This window comes from Eurosta solidaginis, chromosome 1 (assembly GCF_040869045.1).
Source record: "Eurosta solidaginis isolate ZX-2024a chromosome 1, ASM4086904v1, whole genome shotgun sequence".
Classification (NCBI taxonomy): domain Eukaryota; kingdom Metazoa; phylum Arthropoda; class Insecta; order Diptera; family Tephritidae; genus Eurosta; species Eurosta solidaginis.
In genome coordinates, this window is record NC_090319.1 from 255,699,741 (window position 1) to 255,724,537 (window position 24,797).

Below are 24,797 nucleotides of genomic sequence, written 5' to 3' on the forward strand. Positions count from 1 at the left end.
CGATCATTTCAAAAAAAAAAAAAAAAAAAAATTGTTCTTTGAATGTTTAAGGCAGCACTGTCCAAGCAACAGTCCGTTAAATATTTCGGAAATATCGCAGATAAATTTGGACTCGTCACGAAACATTTTATTTTAGCCGAATAAAAAATGTTTACCAAAATTTTGTTAATAACACCTACTATGAATACAAATTTAAAAAATTAATCTCTTTCATATACTAAATATCATGTGGCGTGGGCGGAATCCAACCACCGAGCGCGGCCTCTAGCTCACTAGCAATTTGGAAACACAACTTGTCCATATATGGTGCGGCAACCACTTGAAATCCAACCGGTAGGCCATTATAGTTAAAACCCGTAGGGATGTCGCGGGAAAACCGATAATATTAAATATCATAGTGTAATCTATATTCCAAAGGGCTAAAGGCGAGGTATGATGATGAATACCAGATGTGAAGAAAGTGGGTAAAAACAAAACGCCATTACTTCCAAGCAATTGCTGAAAGGAAATAAAAACAAGTAAGAACGGGACTGTCTTCGGCTGTGCCGAAGACTTCATACCTTTCATGAATGGGGCTGAACAATAATCTTATCCCGTTCGTAATCTCCGAATAATCGGATGTATAAGATAAGAAATATATAGTGAACAGATCTACATACCTTAACGATTTTTAAGATAAATATAAAATAAAAAACAGGTAGGTACTTTGTGTGAGGATGCAAAGTTTCAGGTTTTTTGTGGTCTACGTGTAAAAACTATGACTACGAATCACGTATTTCAACAATATATGACGTAAACGTAACTATTTGATGAAATTTGATGAATTTTGAAGCTTCTAGCCGTAAAAAGGGGGCAAAAATTAGAGTTTATATGGGGTATATAATATATATACCACCGATCTCTATGATTTTTTCAGACAACAATATATGCTATATACGTAAGCATATGGCGAAATTTGAAGCGTCTAGCTGCAGGGGCAGAAATTGCGCAAAGTTTCTTAACTGAAAAATCGGTTGTATGAGATATATACTATATATACCACCGATCTCAATGATTTTTTCAGACAACAATATATGTTATACACGTAAGCATTTGGTGAAATTCGAAGCTTCTAGCTCTTAAAATAGGGCAGTAATTACGAAAAGTTCCATATCTGAACAATCGGTTATGGGGGATATATACTATATACGACCGATCTACATTTTTTCAGGCAACAATATGTGGAATATACGAAAGTATATGGTGAAGTTTGAAGCTTCAATCTGTTAAATTGGGTAAGATATTACAAAAATCCTCTTTTTCTGAAAAATCGGTTGTATGCAGGATATATGCTATAGTGGTCCGATCCGGTCGGTTCCGACAAATGTCTAATCGGACACCCAAATACACCCGCTCACCAAATTTTATCAAGATATCTCAAAAATTGAGGGACTAGTTTGCATACAAACAGACAAACGGACAGACGGACATGGCTAAATCAACTCAGCTCTTCAACCTGATTATTTCGGTATACTTAATGGTGGGTCTATCTATTTTCCTTTAAGGACTTACAATTTTCGGTTTCGTGACGAAATTAATATACCATTTCATTTTCATGAAAGGTATAAAAATAGGTAGGTAATCCGTGTGAGGATGCAAAGCTTCACGTTTTTTGTGGTCTGCATGTAAAAACTATGACTACGAATCACGTATTTCAAAAATATATGACGTAAACGTAACTATTTGATGAATTTTGAAGCTTCTAGCCGTAAAAAAGGGGTCAAAATGACAGTTTATATGAAGTATATAATATATATACCACCGATCTCTATGATTTTTTCAGACAACAATATATGCTATATACGTAAGCATTTTGTGAAATTTGAAGCTTCTAGCTGTTAAAACGGGGCAGAAATTGCGCAAAGTTTCTTATCTGAACAATCGGTTGTATGAGATATATACTATGTATACCACCGATCTCAATGATTTTTTCAGACATCAATATATGCTATACACGTAAGCATTTGGTGAAATTTGAAGCTTCTAGCTGTTAAAATGGGGCCGAAATCGTAAAAAAAATATATATATACTATATATACCATCATATATATTATATATATCACCGACCTCTATGATTTTTTGACACAACAATACATACTATATACGTAAGCAATCGGTGAAATTTGAAGCTTATAACTGTTAAAATGGGGTAGAAATTGCGAAAAGTTTCTTATCTGAACAATCGGTTGTATGAGATATATACTATATATACCACCGATCTTTATGATTTTTTCAGACAACAATATATGCTATATACGTAAGCATTCGTTGAAATTTGAAGCCTCTAGCTCTTAAAATAGGGCAGTAATTACGAAAAGTTCCTTATCTGAACAATCGGTTGTGGGGGATATATACTATATATACGACCGATCTCATAAATTTTTTCAGGCAACAATATGTTCAATATACGAAAGTATATGGTGAAGTTTGAAGCTCCAATCTGTTAAATTGGGTAAGATATTACAAAAATCCTCTTTTTCTGAAAAATCGGTTGTATGGAGGATATATGCTATAGTGGTCCGATCCGGTCGGTTCCGACAAATGTCTAATCGGACACCCAAATACACCCGCTCACCAAATTTTATCAAGATATCTCAAAAATTGAGGGACTAGTTTGCATACAAACAGACAAACGGACAGACGGACATGGCTAAATCAACTCAGCTCTTCAACCTGATTATTTCGGTATACTTAATGGTGGGTCTATCTATTTTCCTTTAAGGACTTACAATTTTCGGTTTCGTCCCGAAATTAATATACCATTTCATGTTCATGAAAGGTATAAAAATAGGTAGGTAATCTGTGTGAGGATGCAAAGCTTCACGTTTTTTGTGGTCTGCATGTAAAAACTATGACTACGAATCACGTATTTCAAAAATATATGACGTAAACGTAACTATTTGATGAAATTTGATGAATTTTGAAGCTTCTAGCCGTAAAAAAGGGGTCAAAATGACAGTTTATATGAAGTATATAATATATATACCACCGATCTCTATGATTTTTTCAGACAACAATACATGCTATATATATATCACCGATCTCTATGATTTTTTCAGACAACAATACATGCATACGTAAGCATTTTGTGAAATTTGAAGCTTCTAGCTGTTAAAACGGGGCAGAAATTGCGCAAAGTTTCTTATCTGAACAATCGGTTGTATGAGATATATACTATGTATACCACCGATCTCAATGATTTTTTCAGACAACAATATATGCTATATACCTAAGCAATCAGTGAAATTTGAAGCTTATAGCTGTTAAAATGGGTTAGAAATTGCGAAAAGTTTCTTATCTGAACAATCGGTTGTATGAGATATATACTATATATACAACCGATCACTATGATTTTTTCAGGCAACAATATATGCTATATACGTAAGCAATCGGTGAAATTTGAAGCTTATAGCTGTTAAAATGTGGCCGAAATCGTAAAAAAATATATATATACTATATATATATACTATATATACCATCATATATATATTATATATATCACCGATCTCTATGATTTTTTGACACAACAATACATACTATATACGTAAGCAATCGGTGAATCGGTAATATACTATGTATACCACCGATCTCAATGATTTTTTCAGACAACAATATATGCTATATACGTAAGCAATCGGTGAATCGGTAATATACTATGTATACCACCGATCTCAATGATTTTTTCAGACAACAATACATGCATACGTAAGCATTTTGTGAAATTTGAAGCTTCTAGCTGTTAAAACGGGGCAGAAATTGCGCAAAGTTTCTTATCTGAACAATCGGTTGTATGAGATATATACTATGTATACCACCGATCTCAATGATTTTTTCAGACAACAATATATGCTATATACGTAAGCAATCAGTGAAATTTGAAGCTTATAGCTGTTAAAATGGGTTAGAAATTGCGAAAAGTTTCTTATCTGAACAATCGGTTGTATGAGATATATACTATATATACAACCGATCACTATGATTTTTTCAGGCAACAATATATGCTATATACGTAAGCAATCGGTGAAAATTGAAGCTTATAGCTGTTAAAATGGGGTAGAAATTGCGAAAAGTTTCTAATCTGAACAATCGGTTGTATGAGATATATACTATATATACAACCGATCTCTATAATTTTTTCAGACAACAATATATGCTATATACGTAAATATTCGGTGAAATTTGAAGCTTCTAGCTGTTAAAATGGGGCTCAAGTTTGCGAAAATATATATATATATACTATATATACCACCATATATATACTATATATACCACCGACCTTATTAATTTTTCAGACAACAATATATGCTATATACGTAAGCATTCGTTGAAATTTGAAGCCTCTAGCTCTTAAAATAGGGCAGTAATTACGAAAAGTTCATTATCTGAACAATCGGTTGTGGGGGATATATACTATATATACGACCGATCTCATAAATTTTTTCAGGCAACAATATGTGCAATATACGAAAGCAATCAGTGAAATTTGAAGCTTATAGCTGTTAAAATGGGGCCGAAATCGTAAAAAATATATATATATACTATATATATATACCATATATACCATCATATATATATTATATATATCACCGATCTCTATGATTTTTTGACACAACAATACATACTATATACGTAAGCAATCGGTGAAATTTGAAGCTTATAACTGTTAAAATGGGGTAGAAATTGCGAAAAGTTTCTTGTCTGAACAATCGGTTGTATGAGATATATACTATATATACAACCGATCTCTATGATTTTTTCAGACAACAATATATGCTATATACGTAAGCAATCAGTGAAATTTGAAGCTTATAGCTGTTAAAATGGGGTAGAAATTGCGAAAAGTTTCTTATCTGAACAATCAGTTGTATGAGATATATACTATATATACAACCGATCTCTATGATTTTTTCAGACAACAATATATGCTATATACGTAAGCAATCGGTGAAATTTGAAGCTTATAGCTGTTAAAATGGGGTAGAAATTGCGAAAAGTTTCTTATCTGAACAATCGGTTGTATGAGATATATACTATATATACAACCGATCTCTATGATTTTTTCAGACAACAATATATGCTATATACGTAAATATTCGGTGAAATTTGAAGCTTCTAGCTGTTAAAATGGGGCTAAAATTTGCGAAAATATATATATATATACTATATATATATACTATATATACCACCATATATATACTATATATATCACCGATCTTTATGATTTTTTCAGACAACAATATATGCTATATACGTAAGTATTCGTTGAAATTTGAAGCCTCTAGCTCTTAAAATAGGGCAGTAATTACGAAAAGTTCCTTATCTGAACAATCGGTTGTGGGGGATATATACTATATATACGACCGATCTCATAAATTTTTTCAGGCACAATATGTGCAATATACGAAAGTATATGGTGAAGTTTGAAGCTTCAATCTGTTAAATTGGGTAAGATATTACAAAAATCCTCTTTTTCTGAAAAATCGGTTGTATGGAGGATATATGCTATAGTGGCCTGAACCGGTCGGTTCCGACAAATGTCTAATCGGACACCCAAATACACCCGCTCACCAAATTTTATCAAGATATCTCAAAAATTGAGGGACTAGTTTGCATACAAAGGGACAGACGGACAGACGGACATGGCTAAATCAACTCAGCTCTTCAACCTGATTATTTCGGTATACTTAATGGTGGGTCTATCTATTTTCCTTTAAGGACTTACAATTTTCGGTTTCGTGACGAAATTAATATACCATTCCATTTTCATGAGAGGTATAATAATACGTAATTAGACTCACAGTAAGCTCGGCTTTAATTGTTTCAGCTTCTGCTCTGTATTGTTGAAGTTGCTTGCCTGTAATGGCAGCATTGAGTCCCTGAATTAAATCAAAATATAGCGCTTCCTTAGTATATTCCGATTTACCAAAAATTGATTTTAGAAATTCAGATGAGGTCTCGCGTACTTTATTTGGATTTTTGCTGTTAATCAAATGTGGAAAATCTTTCAACAGTATTATACCACCGAGTGCAATCTCAAGCGAGTTGGTAAAAGCTTTTGTTGAAACCTTCTTCACTTGACAGCCACGATTCTGGAAGAACTTCACAGCCATCATGATGGAAAGTTTCATCTCGTGGTCAGGTGATAAATGGCAAATGCCGTTAAGTCCTTCAAATCCAAATGCATAAAGAATCTATAAATCAAGGGGTTATGTCAATATTATTTTTTTTATTAAATAAATCGAAATAAAATAGTGAATAAATAACTACAATTTTCAGTTTATATTCAGAGAGTTTCATTTAATATTCAAAAAATTACAATTTATATTTAGAATTTCCATTTGATATTCGGAAAGTTCCAATTCACATTCGGAAAGTTGCAATTCATATTCAGAATTCCATTTCATATTCAGAAACTTACAATTAATATTCAGAAAATTACATCAGAATTGGCAAGATGGCTTAGAAGGTTCAATATGGTCATATTAATAGTTCTAGAGATAGACGGGCTAATACCTTAATGGTGCTTGTTGCCGTATCTATATCCGAAAAAGGATAACACTCCCCACTTCTGTAAGCTTTATACGGCCCACTTTCATGGTGAAAAGTTAAAACAAAAACAAGAAAAACCATATAAGAACATACAAAATTATGTAGCAAGTGTACTGCGCTTGGGACCATATTACCCAATGTTGAAGAAAGTAAGGGCAATATGACCTAAAATAAAGTCACTAAAAACAGCGAAATTGGAAAAAATTCTTTACTTTAAATCAAATTTCTTCCCACGTTGGTCCGCCATTAGGACCTCCTGCATCCGTTTCTAAATACTCAATGTCTAAAAGTTGAATGTAAAATACTTTTTCTGAATATCAGTTAAAAGTTTCAGAACATCAATTGTAGTTTTCTGAGTGTGAAATGTTATTTTCTGAATATTATTTGTAAGTTTATGAATACTGTAACGAATTTACTGCAATTCCTCTTATTTGCAACCTTCTGCTAACGTTCGTATCGCTAAACTGTTGAATAAATAACTCCAATATTTAATAATGAAAAATGCCCTTTATTAAAGTACTTCACAATAACACTGATACTTCACAACCAATAGCTTGCTTAAATGAAACTGATAGTCGTGTCTCTACTGTTGCTGCATTTTATATCTGTGATTTCTCGTTCGCATCTTCTATGCGCTTCCATTCTAGAATTTACTAGTTGGTTATCAGCTATAAAATTACTACGTTTATAGCTTCTCATATGCGCGTACACATGTGAGCACAATTATAATTGCATACTTTTGGGAGCATCTCAGATAAGATATCTGCATGTGTTTGTGCGTCTCTTCTCCGCTGCGTGTACGTACATATGTGAAGACATAATGATTGATTTAATGATGTGCATACAAGTCACTGCTTAGCATCGGCTTAGAGATGATAGTATCCCTTAGTGTTGCTAATATTCGTGACACTGCCCTCCACCAAAGTCTGATAGTCCCGATCAGACAAATCTCTCGATTTAAGCGCTGCCAGCCTTTCCAAACGAACCATTTTCATTTTGGTTCGTGGTTTGCCAATGGTTTGTATGCGGTACTCTTGATCCGTTGATCCGTTTTACAACTTTGTATGGGGCTTCCCAATTACTCCGCAATTTCGGGGACAGACCTCTTTTTCGTTGTTGGTTGTATAACAGCACCAAATCTCTTTCCTGAAACCCTTCCGAATTAATTGCTTTATCGTACCTGGCTTTCATTTTGACACTCATAATCTTTGCTCGTTGCCTTACCAGATCGTGTATCTCTCTCAGCTCTTCTTCCAAGACACCAGTGGATTTCTTTACATTTCTCTCCGCATCGACATCTATTCCATACTTCAAATCCGCTGGCAGTCGAAGGTCATTGCCAAAAATTACCTTTGCGGGAGTTTGAATAATGATATGTGTGTACCCCACTCCTTATGGTATTTGTCTACTACTTTCCTTAAATGCTCCTCCAAGGTTCTATTGAAACGTTCCACCATACCATCGGACTGAGGATGCAATTCAACTGTCCGTGTTTTTCGAATGCCCAACTTCTTACACATTTCTTGGAACACAGCTGATTCAAAATTCCTGCCTTGGTCAGAATGTAACTCCATTGGCACACCATACCTTGCAACCCAATCGTTTGTAACCACTTCTGCTACTGTTTCCGCTTCTTGGTTTGGGATTGGGTATACCTCTGGTCATTTACTGAAATAATCCATAACACCAGTACGTATTTGTTTCCGCGGTTGCTAATAGGAAATGGACCTGCGACATCCATTGCGGTCCTTTCAAATGGTGCACCTGAGGTATATAGCTTCATCTGGCCATGACTTCGGGTTTTGGGCCCTTTCGCTCTGCTGCAAACCTCGCAGTTGGCAATCCACTCAGTGACCGACTGACGGCAACCAACCCAATAGAATCCCTGCTTAATTTTCTCGAGCGTCTTCGTGATTCCGAGATGACCTCCATTTGGACTGTTATGTAGTTCACTGAGAACGTCAGGAATCCTTTTCCTTGGAACAACTATCAGTTTCTTCTTACTTTGACCATCCTCACTTTCCCATACTCGATGCAAGCAACCGGATATCAACTCTAAACTGTTCCACTGTGCCAAATATGACTTCGCAATGGGACTCTCTGCTGACATCTCCTCTCTATTTGTTCTTCCTTTGGTCGGTCGAGCCCTTGCATAACATGTGACAGATCTGTATCTTCTAGCTGACACTTCCTTAGCTGTTCCTTGTCCCATTCATCTGTACATGTTGTAGTCATTAGCCGGACATATATAATGTCTTCTTTAGCCTCTGCCTTTGAACAGTGCTTGCATTCCAAACTACATGGTCTTCGTGACATTGCATCAGCATTTCTATGGGTACTACTTCTCCGATGCTCAATGGAAAAGTCGTAGCTTTGTAGTCGCTCGATCCACCGTGTCAATTGTGCCTCTGGGTTACGGAACTGTAAGAGCCATTTTACCGCTGCGTGATCTGTCCTGACGCGGAATCGCTGGCCGTAGAGGTACTTGTTAAAATGTTTAATGCACTCTACCAGTGCCAACAGCTCTCCGTGTAACGCAATAGTTCCTCTCTGGTTTTCCAATTGAACGGCTGTAATATGCAACTAACTTCTCCCGTCCGTCGACCAGTTGTGATAAAACGCCTCCTATAGCATATCCACTCGCATCGGTATCTAGAATAAATGTTGCTCCTGGAATCGGATATGCCAAAAATGGGACAGTGCACAAACGCTTCTTCAATGTTTTGGAAAGCCACTTCTTGCTCCTTCTTCCATTCAAAAGCTTTATTTTTTCTTGTAAGCTCATGGAGGCTATGGGCTACGCTGGAAAGTTTGGTACAAATCGGCGGTAATATGTGCACAGCCCAAGGAAACTTCTCAATTCATGCAGGTTCTGTGGTCTTGGCCAATCCTTTACAGCCTCTATCTTTTCGTTCGCAGTGGAGATGCCCTCTGTCGTTACCTTGTAACCCAAATAATTTACTTCCCTTTTAAACAGCGCGCACTTTTTGGGACTTAGTTTCAGACCAGCGCCAGCTATTCTCTGGAAAACTTCCTCCAAGTTTTTAAGATGTTCATCAAAGTTCTTGCCCAATACGATGATATCGTCCAGGTATACCAAGCATGTTTTCCAATGTAGTCCTTTCAATACCTGATCCATGAGTCTCTCAAAAGTAGCTGGTGCATTACAAAGTCCAAAGGCATTACTGTAAATTGCCAAAGACCATCTCCGACGCTGAAGGCTGTTTTTTCTTTGTCTTCCTCCTTCACCTCCTCTTGCCAGTAGCCACTTTTCAAGTCCAGTGTGTAAAACCATTTGGTACCAGAGAACGAGTCCAGAGTGTCGTCCATTCTCGGCAATGGGCAGCTATCCTTTTTCGTGACGTCGTTCAACTTGCGATAGTGTACGCAAAACCTCATTTTTCCATCCTTCTCCATGGACTAGCTCATGGTTCGATGACGCCGCTGTCGCTAATTTCTTGTACGATTTGACTCACAACTTCCCGCTTCGCCAGTGAAACATTACGAGGAGCTTGACGTATCGGCCTCGCGTCTCCAATGTCAATTTGATGTTTCACATCATTGGTGCGCCCTGGTTTGGAACCATCCTGGTCAAATATGTTTGCGTACTTTAGGAGCAGTTGCTTTGCCTTACTCTGATAATCTTCCTCTAGCCCCTCCGCCCATGCCGTGATGTCATTTGAAAGATCAGCTTTGCTAGTTGAAACGTGTTCCTGGAGCTGTTCACAGTTAATAACTATTTCAGCCTCTTGACATATTACCAATATAGCTCCTTTGGTCAGTTTGAGTGGTGACTTGATCTCATTGAGTACTCTTACCGGAATACGTCCATCTTGTTTTGTCATAGCCAGGGTTTTCCTACAAGTACGTTCAGTGTTGCTTTGTTTGCTGCTTCGACAACCCACAATTTGGTTGTCCCACAATCTCCATCAACCCTTGCCCAGATAACCGCTTCTGATTTTGGTGGTATTTGCTGACTCTCTTCCACCAGCACTCGCTTACTGCTGGTGTCTCTCTCGTAGCCGAAATTAAGTGGAACATCCATGTTCTCATATCGCATCGCCTTGTTTTGCATGCCGATATTGATGCCTTGGTCGATTAAGAAGTCCACTCCAATTATGATTTCATCAACAATCTCTGCCACTATAAAATTGTGTACCACCGTGACGTTCCCAATTGCGACTTCACATGATACTTCTCCTAGAAACGTGGTGTTTTCTCCCGTGGCTGTACGCAATCTTGCCCCATGCAGTGGCCTTATTTTCTTGTTGACTAAATCCGCTCGAATGATGGAATGAGATGCACCCTTATCTACAGTCAGTAAACGTTCCTTTCCATCCACATGTCCTCCGACAGTAAGATTGTTTGACCTTCTTCCAATTTGTGAGATAGAGATTATGGGGCATTCAATTGAGGGAGCCAGCTGTCGCCCCTTGCGACTGACTCGCTTTAGTTTAACGATTGATTGGTCTTGGAGATCTGCTCATCTCCTTCAGCTCTGCGTTTACGACCACCCACATTGTTGGAACTGTTAGGGTTGGTGTTGCAATAACGAGCAATGTGCCCTGGATTTCCACACTTAAAGCATTTGACTGCATCATTATTCTTCGGCTGCGTACCTTTCAATGCTTCCAAAATTGTGTCTACCCACTCTGGTCTCTCTACTTCCACACGATGAGCCTTATATGCTGGTTTACTCAATACGGAGGCAGTTTCAGGAAATGTCGGTTTTGGGTTTGCGTATATAGCTCGCTTCGTTTCCACGTCCCGTATGCCATTTATAAAACTGTGGATTTTTACCCTCTCGGTGTATTCCACGGGTGCGGCCGCAGTTGCCAAATGAGCCAATCTTTCAACAACCGAGGCAAACTCCTGCAGAGTCTCATTCACTCTTTGTCGACGGGTTTGCAACTCAATTTGGTATATCTGTTTTCTATGCTCGCTTCCATAACGTCTCTCGACAGCGGCCATCAATGCTTCATAGTTTTTCCGCTCTCCTTCGGGAATCGTCTGTAGGATTTCGGCTGCTGGCCCCTTCAATGCTACGAATAGAGCTGCAACTTTATATTCAGCATTCCAGTTGTTCACTGCTGCTGTCTTCTCAAACTGCAGCTTAAAGACCTGGAAAGGAACAGAACCGTCAAAGAATGGTGTTTTTACCTTGCTGAAACAGCTGGGCGATTTAATTGCAACTCCTGTATACGACCTCTCAAAGCATCCACCTCGGCTTCGATTTTTTCCTCAAACTGCGTTATTTTCTCGTCCATAGGCGCTTCGAGTTTTGATGATATACGCGCCTCTTGCGCTTCGAGTTGTACTATTATGCGTGCCTCTTGTTCTTTCAGTTGTGTTTCCATCTTTGATGTCATCTGTGTCGACATTTCTGAAATACGCGTTTATTGTGCCTTAATCTTCGATGTTATGCGTGTCTCCTGCGATTCCAGTTGAGATGCAATACTTGTAATCTGTTCTTGCAGTTGAGATGACACTGTCGATGTTTGAGCAGATATTGCAGCTAAAATCATGTTCAAGTCTGTGCTGGTAACTGTCCGTGGCGTTTCGTTTTTCTTTTCAATTTTTGTTGTTGCCTCGTCGACATCAAGGTGAAAGACATACTGTTCCACGTTAGTTCCTTCTGCTTCCATTGCCTCTCGTAGGCGTGCCTGAAGTTCGAGTTTAATGTCGCTTGTATTCAATCCAAGGCTCTCCAACTCCTTATTCAGTTACTGGATCTTCAATTCACTTAACTTTGCCATGTCCTTGTTGTACTCGAAATATTCGGAATTTATTCAACAATTCCTCTTCTAACACCAATTGTAACGAATTTACTGCAATTCCTCTTATTTGCAACCTTCTGCTAACGTTCGTATCGCTAAACTGTTGTATAAATAACACTGATACTTCACAACCAATAGCTTGCTTAAATGAAACTGATTGTCGTGCCTCTACTGTTACTGCCTTTTATACTATGTGATTTCTCGTTCGCATATTCCAGGCGCTTCCATTCTAGAATTTACTAGTTTGTTATCAGCTATAAAATTGCTACGTTTTATAGCTTCTCATATGCGCGTATATATGTGAGCACAATTATAATTTCATACTTTTGGGAGCATCTCAGATAAGATATCTGCATGTGTTTGTGCGTCTCTTCTCCGCTGCGTGTACGTCCATATGTAAAGACATAACGATTGATTTAATAATGTGCATACAAGTCACTGCTTAGCATCGACTTAGAGATGATAGTATCCCTTAGTGTTGCTAATATTCGCGACAATATTTTTTTTTTTGTAGCATCCAATATATTTTGCCAACTGTATACATAGAATTCATCTAATAATTTTGTGGTTTTTTAAAAGTAATTCATATTTGGTGGTTTTTTTAAAGTAATTTACGAATATGAAATGGAATTTCTAAATATGAATTGTAAATTTCTAATTATCAATTGCAACTTCCTGAATATCAGTTGTAATTTTCTGAATATTAAATGGAAGATTTGAATATAAATTGCCTTTTTCTGAATATCAATCGTAACATTCTGAATATGAATTTTCTGAATTTGAGTTGTAGTGTAGATTACATTCAATGAAATTGTTAAAAACAGTTTATCAAAAAAGGCGGTCAATTTTTTTAGCGTATTAATATTTTTCTGAAGTTTCCAGATAATATACTTTCTATCATCCCAAGCTAATGTTTTGTGAAAATTAGTTTTAAAACTACACGTACACGTACATTGAAAACATTTTCTGGAGCAGTTTGAGAATGGCCGATTTCAAACACATAAGAACACCCTCACCCTTTTTGGCGGCCACCGTGGTGTGATGGTAGCGTGCTCCGCCTGCCACACCGTATGCCCTGGGTTCACACCCCGGGCAAAGCAACATCAAAATTTTAGAAATAAGGGTTTTCAATTAGAAGAAAATTTTTCTAAGCGGGGTCGCCCCTCGGTAGTGTTTGGCAAGCGCTCTGGGTGTATTTCTGCCATGAAAAGTTCTCAGTGAAAACTCATCTGCCTTGCAGATGTCGTTCGGAGTCGGCATAAAACATGTAGGTCCCGTCCGGCCAATTTGTAGGGGAAATCAAGAGGAGCACGACGCAAATTGGAAGAGAAGCTCGGCCTTAGATCTCTTCGGAGGTTATCGCGCCTTACATTTATTTTTATTTATTTATTATGAACACCCTCAAAGGGAGCTTTCAGAAACCACTATTTTTGTTGACACATTGCATCCGTTAATTAAGTGATAGAAATTTTGGTTTATGAAGGGAGAGTTGAGCCAACTATCAAATTAAATAACTATCCATAAATTTCAAGGAAAGGGCTCCTTAGACTATTTGTTACACTTCACCATAATAATAACAGGAAATTGAAGGAAACATTTTATTCATAAACAGCACTTTAAAATGTCAAAGAACTGTCAGACAGCCGAATAAACACGTTGAGAAAATGTAGCGAAAAATATTTCTACTCAGTATTTCGGATCGTAACTGCTCAACGGTGCGTTCAGTAAGGTATCACTCAACGACTTTTGTGTTTCCTGAAAGCGCCCAATGGCAAAGTTACAATTTGTTTCGCTCCACACATCGTTTTTGGGTATTAGAAAAAAAATTTAATTCCTATTTTTTCGAGTTTCATTGAGTAGTCTTAACTTCGACCCTTGTGCGCACCCCTCAAACGTCTCCAAACGAGGTAAAAACATAAATGTGATATTTTTGTCGTTGCTGTTCAGTCTGAAGAAGTGAGATTCGGAAAATCGGTAATTTGATTTATAAGAAGCACCCTAATCTACCTACATACATACGCTGATATTATCTGTTTTAACAGGCGTGAAGAGATCCAACTTTTCAGCATTTTTGCCTGCCATTGCATGCGTTAGCAAACTTAAATCCCTTCCAAAGCGGGTAATCGGACCCAGTTGCAGGTATATTTGCAAATAGGGATCTTTGCAATATGGAAAATGTCCTTCTACTGAGGTAATACCACCTGTTGGTTTATGTCCAAATACGCAATTAAATAATGCTGGAATGCGAATGGAGCCGCCAATATCCGAACCAATACCGAATAGGCTGGCGCCTGAACCATTTAAGGCGCCCTGGACGAAAAAAAAAAAACATAATAATATTAACTACTTGTGAACTAGTACACATTTTACTTGCATACCTCTCCTCCAGAGGAGCCTCCGACCGTGCGCCTACTATCGTTAAGGATTGAGGCAGCGTTTTTGCGTAGCTGGATTTGTTTCAATGCTAAAGCAATATTCGGGTGTTATGGAAACTAACAGTGGTATACCACCGGCATCTATTACATTCTGTACTACTCCACCGTTTTCAAGACTTATTAGGTGGGCACGCTGTTTGCTTCTACACGTATTGGCATGGATGGAAAAGCGATAGGAATAACTGAATTAAATAAAAGTTTGAGATATCGGTGTTTATTTGCACCTTTTAATCCGCAGCTCTCTTTCACTGTAAATGGTATTCCTAGTAAAGGACTACGTTTGAAAAGTGCTGATAATTCAGCGTCCGATGTTTTTGATATAAGGCCGTCAGCACGAATCGATTCTTCATGTGCTCTTGTAAAACGATCCTTCACCACTGCATTTATAAAAGGCTCTACTTCTTTAATACGCTCGATGTAAGCTTTAACAAGATCTTCGGATTTCAACTATCAAAGAAAAATATAAACACAAATATTAACATCTGATATTAAGCATTTATAAAGTCCGAAACTTATTGGGATTTCGGCGGCTATAATGTGCAAGCCCGTGTAGGCCCAAATCTGTTAGCAATAGGTACGAGTGACGACTACAGTATTTAGCGGTTTGCATTTCGATAACTCACACCCATTTAGATATATCGGGGAAAATGTAGATAGGTAATTTCCATTTAATGAAGTTACTCGGTGCTTTCCCCGACCACACGTTTTTCATTTCAAGGTAATCGCGCTTAACTTGTTGCGTGTAACTCAAAAATTGTTATCCCCAAAACCAGCCACTGCAGCGAAACTATTCCTAATTCGGCCCACTCCAGGAAGGTGTTGAACCGGACGTGCAGCTCTCGCGGCTGATTCCCATAACTAGACTCTATGTGGAGCAATGCTAAGCGCCCGCTTCGCTTCCCTCTTCGTTAATTTTTGCAACTCTCCGTCGATCCCGATAGCAGCAACCCGGCAATTTTGACACTTCGTTCAAATGTTCGTTCCACACAGGTATGACATTTCGTCAGTGTCAAACGGTTGTGAGTTCAAAAGAGAAGCAAACACATATATCTTACTTGTAAACCTACCCAATGGTGATAACTTAAAGATCTTTCACATGGGTAAATTTTCGGTTCGGTTTTTCGACTTTCAAATAAAGCAAATTGATGGTTAAAAGCCAAAAATCCTCCACCATGAAAATATACTCAGCAAAAGTTTATCTAACGGCTGGAGGCGGCATAATACACGGAGGTTTTGTCCTGCAAGTTTGTAGAAAAAATTAAGTATTAGCACTTTGCAAATTGGAAGATAAGAACAGAACATGAATAGAAAAATACTTTTTATCTATTATGTATTTAACACTTTCTAAATTTCGCTTTTCAAATACATCTGCATATCTTAAGGGACTAAATTATACGATCGCATAAAAAAAATATATATAATGATATTTTTCACTTAAGGTAAAAATCACGAAGTACTCGGCAGTATACAGTATACTCGATCCCTTTTATTGAGCATGAGTGTTAGCATCGATATTTTGAGTACTTTTCTTGAGTACAGCTATCATCCAAAAAACTAATATTTTCTTTGCTCAGCATAACCCTCTATCAGCAATGTTTATCATAAAAAGCTTTATCTGATTTTTAATTTGAATTAAACCGAGCTTAAAACAAAAGATTGATTTGAGTACATAAAGGGATTTTTCATCACTCATTGGCATATACATACATATGTATGTAATACCATTATCCTATATTGCTAATAGAAAATCCTCGCAATTCGAAATCAAAACAAGACAACCTACAAAATTCTTGTGATTGTATCAGCATAAAAGCCTCGTCACATAAGCAGTTTCTCATATAGATGCGTTTAACTTAACCTTATGCATTATGAGTAGATTGTACGTATTTTTATGGAGAATGGTAGATTGAGCGACACTGGCGCCATCTACCATGAAAAATTAGCAAAGCATACGAAGAAGAATTTGACATTTGCTTTGGCTAAGGGTGCTGGCACACTTTGAAATTACATTTCCCACTCGTTGATAACTTTTCTAACATTTTTCGCAATTAAAACCTGCAATATAACAAATGAATATGTTAGCAAGTATTTTTGTTGTATAGGGAGAATGTTTAAAACAGTGCTCCCGAAATTTTGTATGTGAATAGGCAAGGCGAAATAAACTTCAATTGCCAAATCTGAGATTCTTTCATATTTATAAACGCAACATCTTGGTTGATTGTGGCGATGTTGCTGGAGTGCATAAGCTTGTGCTAAACGCATCTGTATGAAAAATTTCATTGTGCCGCGGCCTTAAGTGTGACAAGAAAAAATTTAAATTTAGTTACATTCGATTATTGAATACATAAACAACAAGTAAAGGTGTCTAAGTTCGGGTGTAACCGAACATTATATACTCAGCGTGAGCTTCATTTGCACATTTCATTTCAGATAAATTACTTTTCTACATAACACGTGGCACCACCAGTTTAAAAAAAAAATGTCTCCCCATTTCCTCTTACAACAAAACTTAATTCAAAACTATTTTTTGCTAGTTACAGCTCATTATTCTAGTCTACGATCCTTGTAAACTTGTTTTATATATCTAAGTTGCCGTGGTCTTTAACCGATCCCATCCATTTTTACTAGAAATATTTCCTGCTATAGGGAAAATTTGTGTACCCAATTTTATTACGATCCGCTAATTTTTCTTCGAGTTATGGCTCCCGAAACATAGAAAATTGCTTAGTCATAAAAGGGGCGGTGCCACGCCCATTTTTTAAATTTTAATTTTTTCCTATTTACCCACTTGGGAAATGAAATACCATTGATATAAAGCTCTTTTTTGCAAAAATATAGCTTATTTTATTCGTCCACAACCCTTTTAAAATTCTTTTATATAAAAGTGGGAGTGGTCCTTAACCGATTTCGTTAATTGTTCTTCAAAGCATTCCTTATAGTAAAGCCAACCTCTCTGCCGAATTTTGTTACGATAGGTTTAACGATTTTGGATTTATGGTTAATAATATTTGTAAAATTGATTTTATCAAAGTGGGTGGTGCCACTCCCATTCAAAATTTTTTTTTTTAATTTTTATCAAGAGTCTCAATATCAGTCCACACGTCAAATTTCAACATTCTAGGTGTATTATTTACTAAATAATCAGGTTTTTTGTGTTTTCCAAAATGTTATACATATGTATAAAAAGTGGGCAAGCACGCTGAGTATAAAAACATTTAAACAGCAATATATCGGCACTGTGACGTTTGTGAATGAACGTAGCTTGTAGTAGCAATGCAGGAGTATTACATATATGCTCATTGGGGTACTTCATATTATTAGCACTTTACAATAAAGCTGGCAAAAGTGGGTTGTTTGATCTCCGGAAAAATTGGGCTTCTGTCGATAGAGAGTATTGATTATATACCGATGATGTAATGTTCATGTTTAGATTCATCAATTGTATTATTAAACTTTTATAAAAAAAGTTGACCAGTAACCTATTTTAAAATTAAAAAATAAACAAAAAATTTAATTGTGCTGGGTAAGACGAACAATACAAAACAAGTAAGGAAGGCTAAGTTCGGGTGTAACCGAACATTACATACTCAGCTGAGAGCTTCTGAGACAAAATAAGGGAAAATCATGTAGGAAAATGAACCTAGGGTAATCCTGGAATGTATTTGTATGACATGGGTATCAAATGGAAGGTATGAAAGAGTATTTTAAAAGGAAGTGGACCATAGTCCTATAGGTGGGCGCCATTTTGGGATATCGCCATAAAGGTGGACCAGGGGTGACTCTAGAATGTGTTTGTACGATATGGGTATCAAATGAAAGGTGTTAATGATTATTTAAAAGGGAGTGGGCCTTAGTTCTATAGGTGGACGCCTTTTCGAGATATCGCCATAAAGGTGGACCAGGGGTGACTCTAGAATGTGTTTGTACGATATGGGAATCAAATGAAAGGTGTTAATGAGTATTTTAAAAGGGAGTGGGAATTAGTTCTATAGGTGGACGCCTTTTCGAGATATCGCCTAAAGATGGACGAGGGGTGACTCTAGAATTTGTTTGTACGATATGGGTATCAAATGAAAGGTGTTAATGATTATTTAAATGGGAGTGGGCCTTAGTTCAATAGGTGGACGCCTTTTCTAGATATCGCCATAAAGGTGGACCAGGGGTGACTCTAGAATGCGTTTGTACGATATGAGTATCAAATTAAAGGTATTAATGAGGGTTTTAAAAGGGAGAAGCCCTTAGTTGTATATGTGAAGGCGTTTTCGAGATATCAACCAAAATGTGGACCAGGTTGACCCAGAACATCCTCTGTCGGGTACCGCTAATTTATTTTTATATGTAATACCACGAACATTGACCAAGATTCCAAGGGCTTTTGATTTCGCCCTGCAGAGCTTTTTCATTTTCTTCTACTTAATATGGTAGGTGTCACATCCATTTTACAAAGTTTCATCCCTTTTTTCATATTTGGTATAGAATTATGGCATTTTTTTCATTTTTCGTAATTTTCGATATCGGAAAAGTGGGATTAGTCGTAGTCGGATTTCGGCCATTTTTTATATCAAGATAAAGTGAGTTCAGATAAGTACGTGAACTAAGTTTAGTGAAGATATATCGATTTTTGCTGTAGTTATCGTGTTAACGGCCGAGCGGAAGGACAGATGGTGGACTGTGTATAAAACCTGGGCGTGGCTTCAACCGATTTCGCCCATTTTCACAGAAAACAGTTACCGGCATAGAATCCATGCCCCTACCAAATTTGACAAGGATTGGTAAATTTTTGTTCGACTTATGGCATTAAAAGTATTATAGACAAATTAAATGAAAAAGGGCGGAGCCACGCTCATTTTGAAATTTCCTTTTATTTTTGTATTTTGTTGCACCATATCATTACTGGAGTTGAATGTTAACATAATTTACTTCTATACTCTAAAGATATTAAATTTTTTGTTAAAATTTGATTTAAAAATTTTTTTTTTAAAATTGGGTGTGTTCGTCATCCGATTTTGCTAATTTTTATTTAGCACACATAGGAGTAACGTTCCTGCCAAATTTCATCATGATATCTTCAACGACTGCCAAAATTACAACTTGCAAAACTTTTAAATTCCCTTCCTTTAAAAGTGGGCGGTGCCACTCCCATTGTCCAAAATTTTACTAATTTTCTATTTTGCGTCATAAGGTCAACCCACCTACCAAGCTTCATCGCTTGATCCGTCTTTGGTAATGAATTATCGCTTTTTGGTTTTTCGAAATTTTCGATATCGAAAAAGTGGGCGTCGTTGAAGTCCGATATCGTTCATTTCAAAAAGCGATCTGAGATGAGTGCCCAGCAACCTACGTACCAAATTTCATCAAGATACCTCAAAATTTACTCAAGTTATTGTGTTTACAGACAGACGGACGGACGGACGGACGGCCGGACTTACGGACATGGCTAAATGAATTTCTTTTTTCGCCGTTACTGGTTACCGTTATGCGAACAAAATTAATATACTCTGTAGCTCTGCTCAGCTGAGTATAAAAAGACCGCTTATCATTGGCTTGTTTGTTCACCTTTCGTTTGTTTAACAGCTCCACTAATTCAACTACTTAAAGTGTCAACAATTTGTTATGAATCGGCGGAATGCCCGGTTTTTTTCGCGCCATTAATATATTCAGAACTGGGTTAACTATGGACCAAATGATTTTAGCAAGAATTTGCAGCAGTCGAAATATAAGCTCCTTGTTTTATTTTTGTGTTTATTCTTTATACCGGCATAGAGAATTGAACAGTAAAATAATATTTTAATAAATGCACTTAATACTTTATATAGCGACGCGCACGTTTACTACGAGGGAGTGCGGAATGCCTACTGATTCCAATCATTCTGTTTTAATTTGCATGTGGCACGAGATCGTATTCTTTGTATGCGCTAAGAGAAGTGAAGCAACTGGTTGAACAAGCATATACCACGCCAATACGCTAAAGTAGCTTAAATTGAAATAAATGAAATGCGATATTTTGGTTCATTAAGAGAGTTGGCACTTACTACATTTTTTCTATCTTCATCTGTATCTAATGAGACAGCAATGTATCCAATTTAATTTTAAGTTACTCTCAATTATATGACTATTGCTAAATTTTGTAGTTTTGTAGTTGTCCCTCTCCCCAACGCAATAAACTGCGGGTTTCACAACTTTTCCCTAATAGCCTCAAAACTATATATGATATTTTGAAAAATTTAACAAAAACAAAAAAAAAAAAAAGAATGGAAGTCGCGTTCATCTGTAACCAAACGTTATACATGTGAAAGAATATTTACTGTGAGCTTTAGCAATAATGTTGGGGTTGGATTTAACATCAAAAATGGTTGAAACAATGTTCATTTAAAATATTTTACCACGGTTCAATTTAGATCTCAATTGGTTTCCTAGGTACTGGCTTTCCAAGTGTACTGAGGCGCTTTTCTGTGGTTATTAGAAAAATTGGGTGTGCTTATTAGAGACGTTTTCGCCGTTTTTCGCACGCCGCCGTCGAATGTCAAAAATATCAGCGGGGGGGGGGGGGGGGGTGGTGGCGGCGTTCGGCGCATTACTATATTTTCTACACATTTAAGACAATTATTGTTTATGTCGAAAATTTGTCTGATATAGTCGAAAGGGGTATCAACGGATGCGCATCACTGCCAGTTTTAATAATCCAATTGCAAAATTTAACTCTTTCCACCCATTCAAAAGTTATTTAAAAAAACAGTCGCTTTCAATGCCAGCTTAATACGGTTTTAGCATCACCCAATTCATCAAGTTATTAAAATTAAACACTAAAAGAGAAGTTATATAAAAAATTTAAATGCTCAATTTACAAATTTTTTTTTTGAAAAAATTAATAAGGAACAATGAATTTAAATAAAATAACCCAAGTCGAACATGTTTTTAAATTGTCCTTAAGTTGTTAAAAAAGCAAGTTACTCGAAAAAAGTGCCGATTTTTTCAAAACTTCTATATTTCCGATTGGCTAAGATAATAAGCGAAATCAGTGATGCAAAATCCTTTAGTAGGTTCCAAAGGTTTAAATACTCCTCTGAAAATTTTCTCACCACATACTAAAGTTGAATATATATGTATGTACGTATGAGAAGGGTTCGAAAAATCACGTGACCTTATATTCAAATATCTGCTGTTTATTTGCGAAACTTTAAAATATCGTCGGAAATGTTAATTTTGATTTTCACATTTCATCTTTCAACACACAAATCTCCGGGCTTGTATTTAATTGTCCATTATTTCTCACTCATTCATTTAGTGACTCATTATTACAAGGACTCTTTCCTGACAATTTGTTAGAATCTAAGTCCTCAATACATAAGCCTTCCAAAGACTTTACTCGACTCTGCGCCACGTATGCTTGTCTCTTTTCGAATTCCAAAATATTTTGATGTCACTTCTAACGGACTGTATGTAATATATGTTCCAAATATGAGCCAAATCGGACATCATAGGTCGCTTTTTATTCATGTATGTATTATGTGTTCCGAATATGGACCAATTCGGCCCACAAATACGAAAATTTTGAATATCTCGACCCTTGTGCCACCTATCGACGATTTTTTCACAAGCCGTTTTCTATTCATGTATGTATTTTTTTTGTAAGGCGCGATAATCTCCGAAGAGATTTCAGGCCGAGCTTCTCTTCCAATTTGCGTCGTGCTCCTTTTAATTTTTCCTACAAATTGGCGGGACGTGACCTACTTGTTTTATGCCGACTTCGAACGGTATCTGCAAGGCACATGAGTATTCACTGGGAGCGTTTCATGGCGGAAATACACTCGGAGTGCTTGCCAAACACTGCCGAGGGGCGACCCCGCTTAGAAAAATTTTCTTCTAATTGAAAAGCCTTGTTTCTAAAATTTTGATGTTGCTTTGCCCGGCGCGTGAACCCAGGATCTTGGGTGTGATAGGCGGAGCACACTACCATCACACCACGGCGGCCGCAATGTATGTATTAATAATGTATGTATTAATAATACATTGTATTATGTGTTCGAAATATGATCCAAATCGGACTAAAAATACGATTTTTTAAAATATTTCGATCAATGCGCCACCTAGCGGAGATTTTTTTGTGTCGCTTTCTATTAATGTATGTATTATGTGTCCCAAATATGAACCAAATTGGACCACAAATACGATTTTTTTGAATATCTTGATCCTTGCGCCACCTGGCGGCGATTTTTTTCATATGTTGCTTTCTATTCATGTATGTATCATGTGTTCCAAATATGAGCCAAATCGGACTACAAATACGTTTCTTTGAAATATTTCGATCCATGCGCCACCTATCGAAGTTTTTTTCATATTATTGCATTGTCGTCGGGTTCTGAACTATATTCCAAGTTTCAAGCTTGTAGCTTATCGGGAAGTTATTTAAATTTTAATTACAAAATTCGTTCGCAATGGCCGTGCAGCCGGCCTGTCAAGTCAAGCTAAATAAAACCGTAAAAAAAAAAAAACAAGTTGGTCAAATTTCGGCCACAGGCGATACTAGTTTTAGTTAATACCTTTATTAATGTCGCGTATTCAAAATCGAAATTAAATAGTAACTTAAGTTTAGTTATAGCTGTTTGACTATAAATGCGCCCAAGCTCTAAATTTTTGAATACCTACATTCAGGATGGAAAATGACACTGAAGACGATACAACGCCGAAACCAGGTTGCCTCCAAACCAAATTTGTGGGAAAGGTAAACATAAACTCAAACACTTCTTGTGACACAAAGTTTCTCAGGGGAAATAAATTTGCTCCTCCATTAAACGTAGCACATTATGATACGAACAGCATTTTTGTGCTTAATTTTTCAACCGAACACTAAACAACAAGAGGGAATTGATAGGCAACTTATTTTTGGTTGAAACGAAAACATCATTATTAATTGAATGTTGAGATAAAGCATTAACTAAGCATGCTTATGTTATGTACCTGTATATATGGCATATCGTATGGTTAAATAAAACTAAGGACGTACACATGGTTAAAATTACTAAAATAGAACTCAAACCACAAATCTGTACATAGGTAAATACAGAAACATACAAACATACATAACTAGAAATCACATATTACTTATTCTTTAGCTTATTTATACTAAGATTTTATATCGTTAGGGATTGGCGGCACCCAACCACCGAATGCTCCTTCCAATTCAGCTGCTATTTGTAAACAAAGTTTATCTTGATACGGTGCAGCAACCACTTGAAAGCCAATCGGCAAGCCTCGTTTATCCAAACCCATGGTAACATGTGTGGCAGGTAAACCCAATATATTAAATATTAGCATTAGATCCACACCAACCAAATTCAATGTGCCAGTGTTGAAGGCAAAGGCAGAAGTGGGAAAAGTTGGTACGAGGAGCACCCCATTCTCGCCGAGCATATCCTGCAATACAAAAAAAAAAAAAAAAAAATCGACTGTAATTATCTCAGACACAATTTCGTTGTAATATGTACCACCAGATATTCTTTCAGAGCTTTGCGTTCAACGCGAAAGTCTTCTGCTTCCTTGTCAGAAATATATACTTTCTCTAAACGCATCCACTCCATAAACACAGCGTCACGGTTGTGCTGAGATTTTCCAACTAAGGAAAGAAGAACCTGCCAAATCAGTGTCTTTTTGCTGGGATGACTTTGGCCTGTTACACTCGGTACACCTTGAAGTTCAGTAAGGGCGCGAAGTCCTATTTCTCTGGCATTCTCAAACCTATCCAATTTTATCTGTTTGGAATAAAATAAAAAAAAAAGTTACAGGATAAAATTGTAACAATGTTTAACAGGCAAATATATTTTTGAAATTATTTGAGAAAACGAGCCGTTAAGCTTTTAAGTACTTGCCTCTTTTGTTATGAGTCCTCCTTTCTCAAAGCATTTAACTGCTTTTGTTATAGCTAATTGTATATCTAAATCAGTCGGTTGATGCGTTAACTTAGCGAAGCCGCTAAACCCGTAAGCGTAATATACCTGTA

At 36.8% G+C, this 24,797-nt stretch overlaps 1 protein-coding gene and 1 pseudogene across 7 annotated transcripts in view; both read right to left on the minus strand.

The window, feature by feature from the left end:
- Positions 1–217: 217 nt before the first annotated feature.
- LOC137240377 (fatty-acid amide hydrolase 2-B-like) lies at positions 218–23,773 on the minus strand (annotated as a pseudogene).
- LOC137237143 (fatty-acid amide hydrolase 2-like) overlaps positions 23,678–24,797 on the minus strand; it is a 30,543-nt gene continuing 29,423 nt past the window's right edge. For all 7 annotated transcript variants that reach the window (XM_067760441.1, XM_067760445.1, XM_067760443.1 and 4 more), the window contains exons 6-8: positions 24,667–24,792; positions 24,286–24,549; positions 23,678–24,214 (exon numbers count right to left, since the gene is read on the minus strand). In XM_067760441.1, coding sequence (XP_067616542.1) covers positions 23,924–24,214; positions 24,286–24,549; positions 24,667–24,792 — 681 coding nt within the window. In that variant the 3' untranslated portion in view covers positions 23,678–23,923. The remainder of the gene's footprint in view (positions 24,215–24,285; positions 24,550–24,666; positions 24,793–24,797) is intronic.